The following is a 15850-nucleotide window of genomic DNA, read 5'->3' on the forward strand; positions in this document are numbered from 1 at the left end:
AGAAGGTTGACAGGAGATTTGATAGAGATATTCAAAATCATGAGGCGTCAGGGCAGAGTAAATAGGGAAAAACGATTCCCCTTGGCTGAAGGGTCAAGGGCCAGAAAACACTGATTTAAGATGAATGGCAAAAGAATCAAAGGCGACATGAGGTAAAATGTTTTTATGCAGCGACTGGTTAGGCTCTGGAATGCATTGCCCGACTGTGGTGGAGGTAGGGTCAATTGTAGCTTTCAAAAGGGAATTGGATAATTATCTGAATAGAAAAAATTTGCAGGGCTACGAGAAAAAGGCAGGAGTGTAGGACTACCTAATCTGCTCTTGCAGAGAGTCGGTACAAATATGATGGAGCGAATGCCTTTCTTTTGTGCTGTAACCATTCAATAATTATTTGATTCCTTATTATTGATTTAACTCAATTAAGCTCTAGTGTAATCGTATATTGCAGGAAGGACTTTCTACAGCTTTTAACACTCAGATATTGCTCATATTTATTTACCTGTCCTTGTCTCATAGCAGCTGTAGCATGAACCTAATGGACATACCATGCTCCATTTTACCTCACTGTCTGCTGTATCATGTCAGCCTCCTAAATGGAACTATGAACCATGAATGATGTCCTCTGAACTTTGGCCAGCAACATGTTCTGAAGTCATCAGAAAATTCATGCTAAAATTATGGCTAATTTAAGTCACTTTATTAAAAAAACTATGTTAATTAAAAATGTACACCATTATTACATGTACAAAAGTGTTAAGGTGTGTGAAATATATTTCAAATTTACCAGAGAATACTTACACAGTTAATCTATTACCTTATACTGGTTTAATTCCTACTCAGAAGTCTCTTCGTTTTATATTATTCTTTTAGAACAAACAAAACCATTGGGCTTAATTGGACTTGCTTGTAAAGCAAATTAGCTTTCATTTTAAAGTAAATCTGCACCAGAATATTTTGCTCATGAAGCACATTTTAAACATAATAAATGCCCATAAAAACATGCCAGGCAACAGCTTGTTTCATGACCAGTTGTGGGCAGCTCCATTTAAAGTCTGATAAGCGATCTGAAGCAGATTGCACAAGTAATCAATCACTCTCAATGCACAGTTGATAATGAATAGAAGCAAACATTAATCAACGAACTCTGCCTGCAACTAAACCACCATGAGACCCACTTTTGAAAATCTACACAAGGAAACAATGCCACTCAACAGCCAATCACATTCCAATACACAGGTTGTAACAGCAGGTCACGAACTAAGAGTCAGAGACTAGTGAGACCATATCTCGAATACTGTGTGCAGTGTCGGTACTTGCATATACTTGTATTGGTACAACAAAGGTTCAATAAATTGGTGCCTGAGATGAGGGGGTTGTCCTATAATGACAGGCTGAGCAAATAGGGTCTATTTTCCCTGGAGGTTAGAAGAATGAGAGGCGATCTCATTGAAACGTACAAAATTCTTAAGGGAGCTGATAGAGTTGATACTGAGAGATCGTTTCCACTGGTCAGGGAATCTAAAAGTGGGGGCACAGTTTCAGGATTAGGGGGCTGATCATTTAGGCCAAATGAGGAGAAATAACTTCACTCAAAGGGTAGTGAATCTTTGGAATTCTTTATCCCAGTGGGTTGTTGTTGCTCCATCGTTGAATATATTTAAGGCTGGGATGGACAGATTTTTGGTCTCTCAGGGAATCAACGGGGAATGGACAGGGAAGTGGAGTTGAACTCCAAAATCAGCCATGATCGTATTGAATGGTGGAGCAGACTCGATGGGTCATATGATCTACTCCTGTTCCTATTTCTTGTGTTCTTGTCAAGATCTTTTCTCGAGGAAATGAAAAATACATATATTCAAAAGCAAGATCCCTTTAGGGAGTTGTAGGTTCAGTTTAGCAGCTGCTGTCTTTAATGCGCGAATATTGCATTGTTCATGTATTGTAGCTTTCAGAGATGTCACAGAACAATATCCTGGTGATAGTACACTGCAATGCAGCAGGTCGTCTGTGCCAGAGTTGGCAAGTACTCATTGCTGTGGCACTAGCTCATGATTTCAAAGGGAATTTTATTTTGCCCAACTTTAAAAGAGCTTTGAAACAGGTTGCAAAACATCAGGGGTCAAGATTTACCACTGTGCAAATGACAGCACAATAAAGCTTAGCCAGGAAACAAAAACGATCAATTCCCTTATGAACTGCGTTGGTGCGATGCAGGACGTGGCCACAGCCTATCAGCACACATTTGTGATTGTTTACTGCTTCAGGTTATCCTGCTGCATATGCAGCCAAATAAGGTCAGGATTGGGACTTGTCACAAGAGGCCTCAAACCATCTGTTCAAAGACTTTTTAAAGTGAGAACTTTAAAAGGAGAATTAGACTTCTAACCCAATCCAAAATAGATCAATAAGATATTTCAACCTTTTGAAGGGGACATAAAATTTACACGCCATAGCCTTTAATGGATGAAAGAGCACAGGCCGAGAGTGAACGAGCTTACGATACTTGCCAGGGAGTGACACTGGGATTTTTACCTCAAATTTCCAAAGTGCAGGAGAAAGGAGCCAAGGAGGGTTAAAGAGGATGTAGATTTGATGAATTAACCTTAAGTGTAATGAAAGGAGCTACATGTCCAGCATATCTTTCATGGCACGGTTTTATTCAGGAAGTAGAGTCAGTCTAGGAACAGATGTTTAAGGGGTAATTCTATGTTTGCTGCAGGGAGCCACAATGGTAGAAAATGAAAGCATCAGGTTCAAGCTACATTCCCTGACCCATGCTCCTTAAGAGTGTGCTTCACTACCTGGGCAAGTGAGTCCAAGGAATTATCCAAACATCCCCTCCCAAGACATTATAAGGACCTGCGACGAATGGAGACAGTAGATTGAGGGTGGGCTTCCCCATTCACAATTCTGTCAAAATATTTGTTGTACAGATGCTCTGGAGAGTTTAAAATGTGGCCTTTTATACAGAGATTGCAATTCACTCAAAAACTCTTTTTATAAAAAGTGATTAATTTCTCCTCGCATTTAAGAACTGAAAATATTTTAAAATTCTTCATTTAAAAACTGAACTGCCGCACAACATCCCGCAGCCAGAAGTCCTGCATCAAAATTCCCACTTGGTCATCATACTGTGTTTACAGTTCAAATTACTCAGAGTGCCCTCCTTCATACAAATTTAAGCATATTGGAATCGTTTTGTATGTTAAAGGGACAAAGGGACAAGCTGTTGTTGAACAGTTACAGCATTTTCAGCAGGGAGTAATTAACCATGAACATGCTCAACTTAGAATGTAACGGGAAATACTCAATTACATATTTTGAAACATTTGAACGAAAAGCATATCATTCCACCTTCTTGTATGCATTTAAAAAAAAACCCTGAGCTAGAGGTTTCTGCAAAATCCCCTACGAGAAACAGGAGCTGAAAGGAACTGCCACCCATCCCCTAGATGTCCCCTGGACACGTTCCTAATCCTGCTGTTGGTATAGCATGGGATCTCATGCCTTTTTCAGCGCGATAGGTGAGCTCACCACAGCCTGGGTTTGAGGTATTAATACCGCATTTTGCCATAGCCTAAGTGGACAAAGTTTTGCCTGAGAAATTCTTTTTTGGAAATGGTACCGCTTTTCTGGTTGCAGTCAACTACTATGTGCTCTTGCCATACAGAACCCAAACCCTGAAGAAGCACCACTTCCACCACCCTCATGAACTGGCACACTAATACTCCTTCATGCAGGCACACACAGCATTGGAGGCAATTGGCAGGAATTCCAAGGTAACATCATTTTGCAAATCTTGCCTCTTTCTGTGGCAGCTGTATTTCAGAAGCAGATGACGGAATCACCCACTTCCATTTTGGCCCCAAATTTGAAAAGATAGCAAAATAAAGTGCCTGAGAGCCAGAGTAACTAGGAGCTGAAATACAGTCCCCACCTCATTCAGACAACAGGACTTGGATCACAGAATTTCAGCTCTCCTCTTATTAAACTATCCCCATGCCAGATAACATATGGGTAGGCAACTTACCCATATCTTACCATCTCAATGCACAATACCAACCCACACATATCACACAGTGCTAAATGCACACACCATTGTATCAGGTGATAATTTCTAGCACATCAATGAAGGTTTGCAGGAGTTTGACACCAGCAATGGAAGGCAAAATGAAAAAAAGGGTTGATTTAAAGACATTGGGAGTGTTTACCTCAAGTCAGGTGGCTGAAATAATTTGTTTGTTTTTACCTCATCAAATGAAACCTCACTGTCATAGGGTGGCCAAGTTGTACTATTAGTGATAGAGTTGATCTGCAAACACTTCTTGGGTGGAAACACTAAATTTATTTACACTATACTCAGCAGCAACTATACATGTACTTTCAACTCCAACTCTACACTGACTCTGAGGTGGCCCACACTACTCTCCTATAGGTTACTACAGATCATGTGATCTTCCTTAACAAGTATTATTCTTAAAGGTACATCACACACTAAATAAAACCATAGTTACTACATTCCTCTCCCTTTAACTCGGCTATACATATTATATTTACAAGTACCTATTATATTTTTCATGACAAAATAATATTTACACTGGGTAAGGAATTTATAAGTTCAGTGTTTCAGGTGGTTTCCTGGTACGTGTGGAAGGTCGCAGCTCCACAACTTCAGATTCTTTGTCAGGAACCTCCTTTTCCAGAGTTGTCTGAATATCAGGTGCTTCGGTGGGCACCTGCAGTTCTGTATCCTCAACTCTTACAGGAAAATCAGACACGTCAGTCCTGGGCTGAGTATCCTGAACAGGAAACACAGACCTGGTCATTATCACTGGTAGAACCAAAGCTTGATGATTTGTCTCTATCTTCCTTAAATGGTCCACATGTTTCCATATGATCTGACTTGCACCTCTGCGTAGTAAGATAGAGGTACAGTCACCGCTCTTATTTCATCCAGTAACCACCTTGGTCCTTCCCTGAAGTTTTTCACGTATACCCGTAAATCTCCCATGGTAAATTTCCTCTTGCAACTATGCCAGTCGTGTCCAGTTTTCTGGCTTCCCTGGCTCCTTTCCACCTTCCCCTCTAAATTCGGCATTAAGCAGCTCAATCTCATCCTGAGATGGCATTTCAACAATAACTCTGCAGGTATGACACCTGTTGTTTTGTGAGGGGTAGTCCTGCAACGAAAAAGAAAGTGTGCTAGCTTGGCTGCCAAGGAATCAGCAGTTAGCTTTTTAATGCCTGCCTTGAAAGTTTGAACCACCCTCTTGGCCAGTCTGTTTGAGGAAGGGTGTTATGGTGCAGATTTCACGAGTGATACCATTGAGGCTGATAAACCGTTGAAACTCAGCACTTGTAAATGCTGTGCTGTATCAGAAATGACTACTTCTGGTAGCCCATGTATGGCAAAACTCTGATGTAGTTTCTCAATTGTAGCGGCTGACATTGGTGACATCACCTCATATACAATCAACCAATTTGAATGGGCATTGACAATGAGTAGAAACAAAGGTCCAACACAGCCAATGGGCAACTGCACCCAGGGTCCACCTGGCCATTCCCATGGGTGTAATACAGCTGTCGCTGGCAAGTTTTGCAGTTGCTAATATTGTCCACAATGCTTTACCATACTCTCTCTTTCGCCATCCAACCCAGGCCACCATAGATAGCTGTGTGCTGTGGTATTCATTCAGGAACTTCCTGGATCAGTGCTGTGTAATTTAAAGAGGCTCCCTTCCCATTGGAGGAACTATCATGTGCTCTCCACAATAAGATGCCATCCTGGCTGGTTATTTCATGTCTTCTGTTGAAGTACAGTTTCATTTCGTCTGATCTGGGCTCCTGTGACCAACCATGTAGCACTTGCTCTTGTAACTGAGATGGGACTGGGTCCCGACTTGTCCAGTCTCTGATGTTGAGCGCATACCGGTGAAGAATCTTAGAAATTTAACAGTAAAACAAGTTCCTGTGGAACTGGGACATGCTCATGATTTTCTTGTAAAGGCAAACGACTAAGGGTATTGGTGTTTGTGATTTGATTGCCAGGCCTATGTCCGAAAGTGTATTCATATGCTGTAGAATTAAAGCCCGTCATTGTATTCTTGCTGAAGCTATGGGTGGTATAGCCTTTTCCTCACTAAACAAACCTAACATTTGTTTGTGGTCTGAAACTATTGTAAAATGGCGGCCGTGTACATACTGGTGAAATTTCTTGACACCAAAGATGATGGACGGGTCTTTATCCCTTTTCTGCTGTGTGAGCGTTCTTGATACGTAACCTATTGGCCGTTCAGTGTCGTCATCCATCCAGTGAGAGAGCACTGCTCCCACTCCATAGGGAGATGCGTCACATGTCAGCACCAATTCTTTCGACTGGTCATACTGCGCTAAGAGATTGGACGAGTGCAACAATTGTTTCATCTTTATGAAAGCTTCTTTCTGGGGTACCTCCCAAGACCAACATTGGTTCTTTATGAGTAGAGAATTTTTGAGGGGGGCAGCACTGTAGACAAACTGGGTAAGAACCACCCATAATAGTTGATCATTCCTAGGAATAATTTGAGCTCTGAGGCATTCTTTGGCACAGGCGCCTCTCTTATGGTTCTCGCTTTTTCCTCAACTGGGAGAAGGCCCTGTGAATCTACCCGGTGACCCAAACAGATTACTTGCCTTGCTTGGAACATGCAGGTTTCTTTTTTTAAATGCACTCCAGCTTGCAAAAAGTTTTTTAAGACTTGTTCTAGGTTTGCCAAATGCTCTTATTCAGTCAATCCTTTCACCATTACATCATCTAAACAGACCACAACTGGGGGCAGTCCCTGCAGTAGGCTTTTCATTGTTCTCTGAAAGATGGCACTAGTGGAGAAGACACTGAAAGGCAATCATGTATATTGCTACAACACTTTGTGGATATTAATTGTGACAAGTTCCTGGGAGGCACCTTCCAACTCTAGTTGGATAAGCATGACTCATGTCAAGCTTTGTGTACATTGCCCCTCCTGCCAGCTAGGCACATAGTTCTTCGATTTTTTGAATGGGGTGCCTGTCTAGCTTAGTACTTCATTAACTGTCAGTTTGTAGTCTCTACAAATACAGACACTTTGATCGTGCTTAAGGACGGGGACTATGGGTGCTGCCCAGTTTGAGATCTGAACAGGTTGGATAACGTTCAGTTTCTCTAGTCTATTCAGTTTAATGTTGACTTTTTCTCACAGGGCATGGGGTTGCTTCTGGATCCACATGAATCTTGGCCTGCAGGCCCTGAATTTTCCCCAGTTCATTCTTGAAGACAGTGGTGGACTTTCTAAATAACTCTGGTAGCCGACTTGCTCTCAACTGGAAAATTTCAGCCCATTCTAACTTAATCTCCTTTGACCAATTTCACCCCAGGAGGCCTGGTCCTTCGCCTACTACCACCATCATGGGTAGCTGTGTCAACTGGCTTCTATAATGGACAGTTACTCTGCTTATGCCTTTTATTTGAATTTCTTCACCCGTATCTATTTTTAGCTTGGCGGCTGTTTCTTCTAAACTGAATTGATGTTCACCATTATTCAAATATCTGAGGGTACGATCCCCAATTACTGTAGTGGAAGCTCCCGTGTCCACTTTCATTCTAACAGGTTTGCCATTTACTTTGACTGTGACAAATATTGGTTATGTCTTTCCAGCTTTCAGATTAAACAATGAGTAAGTGTCTGAAATTTGTTGTTTCAGGCTCTTCTATATTGTTGATTTCATTGGGCTTCTTTTGTTTACAAACCTGCTTGAATTTTTCCTTGCACTGCCTCATCATATGTCCGTTTCTATGACAATAATAGCATTCAATTTGTTTAAACTGCCAATTGCTAAAAGACTGATTATTTCCACCTCTATTAAAATTATTCTTCAATTTCGCTGCTAAGCTATTTTTCTTTATTCTTCGGCTAGCGGGGGCTGTTTCCCACTTCTTAGCGGAGTCTCGCTTTTTCGCATCTCTTTCGGCTGAGGTTTCCTGCCCGATGTGGAGGACAGCGCCATTTTGCACACCCTGTGTTGCTTTTGAATCTCTTACAGCGCTTTCCATGGCCAGTTCTATTCTAGCACCTTCTCGAAATCCAGATTCATTTTGGACACTAATCTTTTCTAGTGTCCTCTTTTACGCCACACACTAAACGATCTCTGTAGTTCAGAGTCAAACCAAACTCACAATATTCTCTTAATTGCTTCAAATTTGCCACGTGGCATGTAATTGTCTTACCCAGGGCTCTATTTCGGGAATTAAACTTGATCCTCTGAATCACGACTGAGGGCTTGGTTTGAAAGTGACCCTTCACGAGGTTCACCAATTCATCAAACTTTTTTGAATTGGGGCACTGGCTGCCATCAAACTTTGGATCAAGCTGTAGGTTTTGCTCCCGCAAGTACTCAAGAGGATTGCTTGCCTCTCCTCTTCACCCATAATCTTGATCACTTGAAAAAGGTGTTCTATGTATTGAGACCAATCATTTGTGAAAAGGATCAATTCTCCCAGATGTGGCATTTTGAGAGGGGTAACTTCTTCACTTCTAACAAAGCTTGCTACTTACAATGGGCGAGGTACAGTGCCCATTTCTTTTTAAATTGATTTCTTCTGTTCAATCCTGTTTGTTGCGGCCAAGTTGTACTATTAGTGATAGAATTGATCTGCAGACTCTTATTGGGTGGAAATATTAAGTTTATCTACAATATATTCAGCAGCAACTATCCATGTGCTTTTAACTCCAACTCTAACTCCACACTGAATCTGAGGTAGCCCGCGCTACTCTCCTATTAGTTACTACATATCATGTGATCTTCCTTAACAAATATTATTCTTAAAGGCACTTTACACACTAAATAAAACCATAATTACTACATTCATTAAAGCTTCCACCTTGCACAAAGATACAGCTTGCGGATTTATTCACCAAGTCCACTGAAAACAATGTTATCAAATCCTACAGAAACTAAATCTTGCTTGTAGTGTCTTGTTCTGTTGCACTGTGTGGCCAGATAGCAAAAACTCTGCTTAAAGAATTATTAGCACCTGCTAATGAACTAACTGCTTTAGCTGGCATTTTGCACATAAAGCTACAAAGGTCACATGAATAGCCTCTGCTGGGAAACAGGAAACAGTTTAGTTTAAGCCATTAAAAAGAAATGGGGTTTGTAGCAGGTGGCAAGCCACCACTTTTCAGATTTCACTGCGTTTCTCCTTGCAAATAATCATATCACGTTACTGATTCATCCTTGGACAGCATGCAGCCTGAAATACTTCGCTATTCTGTTGATCAACTTAGTGTCTCACAACGCACCGAGAACAACCCAATCATTAACCCCTTCATAGCTGAAATTTTTTTGAAGCCTTTAATGTTTTGATCTCAACATTTTCAGATGATTAAAATGTCACTATTTGCAATCACTAATACAAATTTCTTAAACAAACCAGCAATGGAACATGATGGATTCCATCTGTCATTTCATTAATAGAACTAAATGCTTCTTAGCTCCGTTTAGCACTGCATCTTTTGCAGGATTCCTAATCAACACCAGAAACACTGTCAGCAACTTTGATAAATTTACCAGTCGAATGCTTTTTGCAGCAACCCACTGAGAGCAGAAGGAAAATCTAAATAGCAAATGAATAGAAATCATGAAGGGGGTCGCCTCATTCTTCAGAAAGAAGACATTCAATATGCAGGAGAATCATCCCAGAAGAAAGGGATGAATCAGGATTATGCTGTTCAATCTCTATGTATGACCAATAAGAGTTCATTTAAATTCCTGCTATGTTAAAATGTAGAAATTCAGAATTATTTTAGAAGGCACAACAAAATTCATTAAAGTAAAGTGTAAAAACATTACCTGAGCTGAATTACACACTCACATCCCATCAATGCTCACACTCAGCATCAAGGAAGCAGCACTTTTTTCTGATACACTTACCTTTAAGCATCGCTCTTCCAGGGGGTGCCCCTAACGGACTGGGAAGCGCGCTCCTTGCCCCGGTGGCTGTGGTTGCTTCTAGCAGAGCGCCAGCCACGTGGTCAGAGACAGCAGTCCTGTGCAGGGTGGCACGGAGCTCAGGCACAGCGTCATGGACACACAGTTTAATGCAAGTCCCACCTCCACAGCTTCTGTAGACAACTGCTGAAGCCAAGATCTTTCTCGATGGATGTAGGAGGTAATCGAGTGATTCTGCTGTCCCCGCTCCTCTCAGTACATTATGGACCTGTAAAAAATTGTATCGCCAGGTCATTGCAGAAGGTTAACAGAAAAATTGATCGTTAAATAAAACTGAAGACACTGTAAAGCAGACACCATTACATAAAGATTTTAAAAACTAAAAACGTATAAAGAATCTTTCCTGACGGAGATCCAGTTTATAGATCCTCAAGCGAAGTGTAACATATAGTTTTCTGTTATATTCGTTGAAAATTACATGCCAGCAATAACATACTACCTTTTCAACTATTTAACACTCTCTTTGCTGTAATTCCCTCAGAGCTTCTCTAACTCTAAGCTAGAGCCTTGGAATCTTAGATGCAGAATGTACGGACACTCATACTGGAGGACAGGGGTTTCTCCACTAGAAATGCTTTGAAGTAGATCTCCACTAATCAGTTCCCACAAAGTGTTGAAGGGTTACTCTCCCTCTCCAGTGCAGAGTGACCCAGACTTGGTATTTTTCAATGACATTCCTAACTAATTGTGTCAAGACTGAACAATCCAAACCCTTGTCTTTTTATTTCTCTGTGCAGCTCTGTGTGGTAACATTTTTGTGTTACATCCAAAGAACAAAAGCAAAAAAAACTAAGTAATTTGTTTATACAAAATATATTTTTTTAAGTGCCAAATAATACATTTGGTCTAAACAAAGTGATTTGTAACCATTTGAGTTAGCAGTGTGGCTAATAGATAGGGGGAAGGGTTACTGAGGGCACAGCTCTTGCTACAGCAAGTGTGCACGTGACCTGAATGCACAAGTTAGCCAGCAATGTGACATTGAGTGAAGAGTTCTGAAAAAAATCATTGTTTTATTGTTAAAGTTTTCTATATATTTCATCATTATTTCTCTTTGGGAAATCTGAAAGCACATTCTGTGAAAAATAACATGGTCAAAGCAGGTTTGATCCATTACTGTGCTAAACGAAAGTGATAAGCAGCTTTTAGACACGTCCAATTTGTGCTCTTGGGAAATTGAGTACACAAGTGTTTGGTATCCTTTCCAAATATCCTACAACAGGGCTGCCCAAACTGGGGGTCCAGCAGCAATATGAGATTCTGGGGTTGTGAGCACCAAGGCAGCAACAATGGGGCTCTGGCTGAATGCTCCAATGGTGGGGCTCTGGCTGAATGCTAACAGCTGCAAGGCCCCTTTAAATCTTCACTTTTTAAAAAAAATTGTGGGCATAGTTCAATTGATCCATGTTTGAAGCCTGATTCCTGCTCCAAAAAGCCAGTGAAAAGGTAGGTTTTTAAAGATCCCTGAAGAATAAACACATGGGGGGGGCGGTGGTGGTGCACAAACAGTTCTTTCTCCCCCCCACCCCGCAACACAATGCCATCTCTCAGGTCCCAGTGAGGGGTCATGGAAATTTTCAAGCCTCAAAATGGGGTCACAGTGAGAAAAAGTTTGGGAAGCACTGCTGTGCAACAATGCAGCTTAAATTCCACAAGAATTATATCATCACTCTTATGTTGTTGTACATCCCTCTTTGTTCTGCGTTACTTGTCTTTAGAGTATTCTAATAGCAATGGATAAATGGTAGAGTCCTTTAGCACACTGTATAAAGATGGGTAGCAGAACCAGGAAGAATACTGTCCTATTATTTCAGGAATTGTTAGAATCCAGCTTGGACTGATGGAATAAAAGCCTCGCCAGTTCCAGATGTGCACATCCCAAGTGGAATGGGTTTCGGATGTCTCAACTCCCGAACTACCCCATCTCATACAGGTCCTTTGAGGAAACTTGTGTAGGAAGTGTCTGTAGGGTTTAAGGGGTATCTTTACAGGCTGGACAGAGCAAAAAGGAATTCACTCTGCATCCAACCAGCATTCCACTCAAAACTGACATTTGTTCCAAAAACTGGAAAGCTGATCCATTTTTCAACATTCACCACTCATGTCTTGGTCAGTGCAAAAGTACATCTCTTAATAAAACAGACAAATAGCTTCATGTGAACTGTACAGTCTGTCTTTTACCATTTCCGAAAAAACAGTAAGTGCTTCAAGTATTAAAAACTTCAAACAATCTCACATAGGGAGGCGCTCTGTACCACCTGTCTGATGTATTGTTGACAGCTGTTAAGTCATAATTACTCTCTCTACATTCTCATTTAGAACTGCACTTGGGGAAGAAAATGCTATTAACTCCCACAAAACCTGCCATCATCTTCATCTCACACTGAGCTAACAGCATTCCAAAACGAGACCAACAATGACTCACCAACATAAAACCAAAGCCAATTTTGAAAATCCTAGCAACGTTTCCTCAACATACAGAGCAATTAGACTATATTAAATTAGCAAGCTGCCTTAATTGAGTTGAGATCAATAAAATCAGAGCACTGAGATCATACCACCAACGCACTGCCAAATTACAAATATACATTTAATTCAAATTTTACTTAACCAGAGATAGAGAGCTGAGAAATGCAATAGACATAGGACACTGCTCTTCCCTCTAGATTCAAATGCAGCCAAGAATGGTGGGATGTACCTTCCTCTCTGTCTCATCTGCTTGATTGTCTCAAATTAGTCTTCAGTGGTTAAAAAACCAAAAGTAGAGACTTTGCTCCTACTTTACCGTTAACTGGATTATATTGACAATCCAAATCAGAGATGTCACAAAAGCAAAATACTGCAGATGCTAGAAATCTAAAATAAAAAGAGAAAATGCTGGAAATATTCAGCAAGTCAGGCAGCAGTTTATGTTTCAGGTCAATGGCCCGTCATCAGAACTGGAAAGCGCTACAGATGGAACAAGTTGTAAGCAGAAGTCAATAAAGGGCAGAGAGGAGGGAAGAACAAAAAACAGTCTGTGATAGGGTGGAAGGTAGAAGAGATTAAATGACAAAGGGGATGATGGTGCAAGCCAAAAGGAGATGGTAACAGGCCAAGTAAAGAAACAAAAGATGTGACTAGAGGAGGTGTAAACAGCAATAGCAGAATCATCACCAATAGCTGTTGTCTGAAAGATGGGGGCAAAGGTTATGATCTGAAATTGTGGAACTCAATTGTTGAATCATTGTTAAAATGTATAATTTTTCTATCATGGGGTATGACGGTCACTGGAAAGGTGAGGTTCTGTTCCTAGAGCTTATGTTAAGCTCCAACGGAACACATCAGGAGGCTGAGGACAGAGAGGCTAGAAGGGAGTGGGTGGAGAATTAAACTGACAGATCACCAGAAGTTCGGGGTCCTGCTTGCAGACTAAACAAAGGTGTTCCACAAAGTGTTCACCTCAGCCCAGGTTTTCACCATGATAGAGAGCATTGCTGTCTTGGCAAAAATCCCAGAAATTCTAAGTCCCGCTCCTAAACACACAATGTTCAATTTTTATGGGGGTGTGATGGAGTTGGGCTGGGGTTCTCACATGCGTGGTTTATGGAGGCAGTTGGCCATTTAAATCACCAGCTGCTTCCAATGAAGTGGGATTTTGGTAGGCCCGGAGCGTGAAATTTGGAGTGTGCAGATTACACTAGGTAAGGGCTGGCCTGAACTGGATTCATTTGGATAGCCCTTTGGATCTAGCCCTAGGACACCTTTGGGAGAGATAAGGTCACCCTTTTGGGGGAGATAAGAACCCTTTGGGATTGTTAAAAATAAACACGATTATATGTAAAAAAAGTACATGAACTTATTGAAACTGTCAAAGTTGTCAAAGAACTGTCAAAGGATACTAGGTGAGGTAGCATTGAAGGTGTAATGGAGAACGGTGGTGGGTGGGTGGTGTTGGCATGACTTGGCACAAAGTTGGCACAGGAGCTATAAAGCGCCATGAAAAGTGGGGGGCATGGGGGCTGGTAGAAGGGCATTGGTTGGCATATGGAGTATGCAGGGCCATGGGGAGTGAGTAGAGTGGCATAGGTTGGCATAGGGGTATGAGCAGCCATGTGGGGTGGGAAGGGGGCATGAGTTGGCATTGGTTGACATGGATGGGGCATGGGGAGTGTGTGGGGATGGGACGTGAGGGCTGTTTTTTGTTTTATTCTTTTTTAAAATTTAACTCAACACCATGCTGAAGCACAGAGGGAGGCCTCCCAATCCAGGAGAGACATTTTGGGCCCTAGTCTGCGTTTGGTCTCCCTTATGTAGAGGAAACCACATCATGAGCAACATGTACAACATACGTAATTGAAAAGTAAATCATTATTTCACCCAGAGGTGTTTGAGGCCCCGAGTAGGGTGAAGGGTAGGTGTTGCATCCTCCACATTACATACATTGCACTAATGATGAAACTTCAAAAAGTACTTCACTGGCTGTAAAATGCTTTGAGACATCTCATGGTCATGCCAATCGCTATATAAATGCAAATCTCTTATTTCTTTTGCTTGGGGCGGTGCTGTGAGGCGTGGGTGTTGAGTTGCAATTATGGAGTCAACCAGGATGTTGCAGAGGAAATGGTCCCTTCCAAATGCTGAAAGGGGAAGATACACTTGGTGGTGGCATCATGCCAGTTGTGGTGGAAATGGCAGAGGATGACTCCTATTGTGATTCTGTGAGGGAGGAGAAGGATTGAGAGCAGAGATGAAGGAAATAGATTAGGCACAGGGTGGAACCTTGTTAACCATTGTACAAGTTGTTTCGAAGAATTCGAAGAATTGTGCTTGTAGATGGGGAAAGACTGGACAAAGGAGAGAAAAGAAAATTCGAGATAGGAGAAAACAATTTCTGTTAGGCAAGGACAGGCAGATTTGAGGTGGCAGGTAGCGCTTCCCACTGCTTCATGGTACAGCACTGCACCTACTGTCGGGAGAGAATTATATAAAGCTGCTTATTGTGTCCCATCGAGTCCAACTTTCTCCTCATCTAAGGTGTTAGATATTGTTGTATTATCTGAAAATATCTGTAAAGAGCTAAGAACTAATTAGCTTGGAACTAATTGTTATGTGTAAGCCCAGGGGGCCACATTCCTCGGCTGCACTCGTGATGTGATGTGTAACAGAACCAGTTCAAGCTGGTCCTTCTATTCTACAAGGCAGCATGGCAAGATAAAGAGTTCTGATCTTTGCATGTTTGAACTGTGATTATTACCAACATCTGGGAATCAAAAGACAGTAAGAACACATAGCATGGCAGCAGTGAATGTCTGTGAGTAAACCTAAAATAAAGTAAACCTAATTTAGTGCTGATATGGAAAATCGACCCACATTAGTGCCAGAAGAAAAACTTAATGAATGTGCGAAAACAGAAAACAAAATGTCAACTGGCACAGCAATGAATTCACAGTTACAGCCCATAAAAGACAGTAAGAACCTATAGCACAAGGCATTTGTGTAATAATTTATACAAATTAATCAACATTAATCATTACAGTAATTTTTGGGCCACTTTAACAAACTTGAAGTCATCCAAGCATTTAATTTAACCTTGCTTATAATTATTGGTTGATAGCTTAGAAATATAATTTATTATTGCCATGTAAGTTTGAAAGTACTTCCTAAACAAGCTTAACTTTCAGCTTTCCAGGCTTAATGGAAACCTGTTGAATCATTTAAAGAGAATTTAATGCAGAAACAAAACATTGAGGTTTGCCATTTTGTTTGTTGCGTAGCAACTAAGGGATCTGTACATTTGGGAAATAAAGGTTAAAGAGCTGCCACCAGTACAATGTATCTAAAA

The 15850-nt window shown here is 41.2% G+C and overlaps 1 protein-coding gene across 5 annotated transcripts in view; it reads right to left on the minus strand.

Annotated features, from left to right (window-relative positions):
- Positions 1-15850, minus strand: part of plce1 (phospholipase C, epsilon 1) — a 418731-nt gene that overhangs the window by 165528 nt on the left and 237353 nt on the right. For all 5 annotated transcript variants that reach the window (XM_041209226.1, XM_041209229.1, XM_041209227.1 and 2 more), the window contains one exon: positions 9949-10234. In XM_041209226.1, coding sequence (XP_041065160.1) covers positions 9949-10234 — 286 coding nt within the window. The remainder of the gene's footprint in view (positions 1-9948; positions 10235-15850) is intronic.

The sequence above is a fragment of the Carcharodon carcharias genome, chromosome 17 (genome assembly GCF_017639515.1).
Source record: "Carcharodon carcharias isolate sCarCar2 chromosome 17, sCarCar2.pri, whole genome shotgun sequence".
NCBI lineage: Eukaryota > Metazoa > Chordata > Chondrichthyes > Lamniformes > Lamnidae > Carcharodon > Carcharodon carcharias.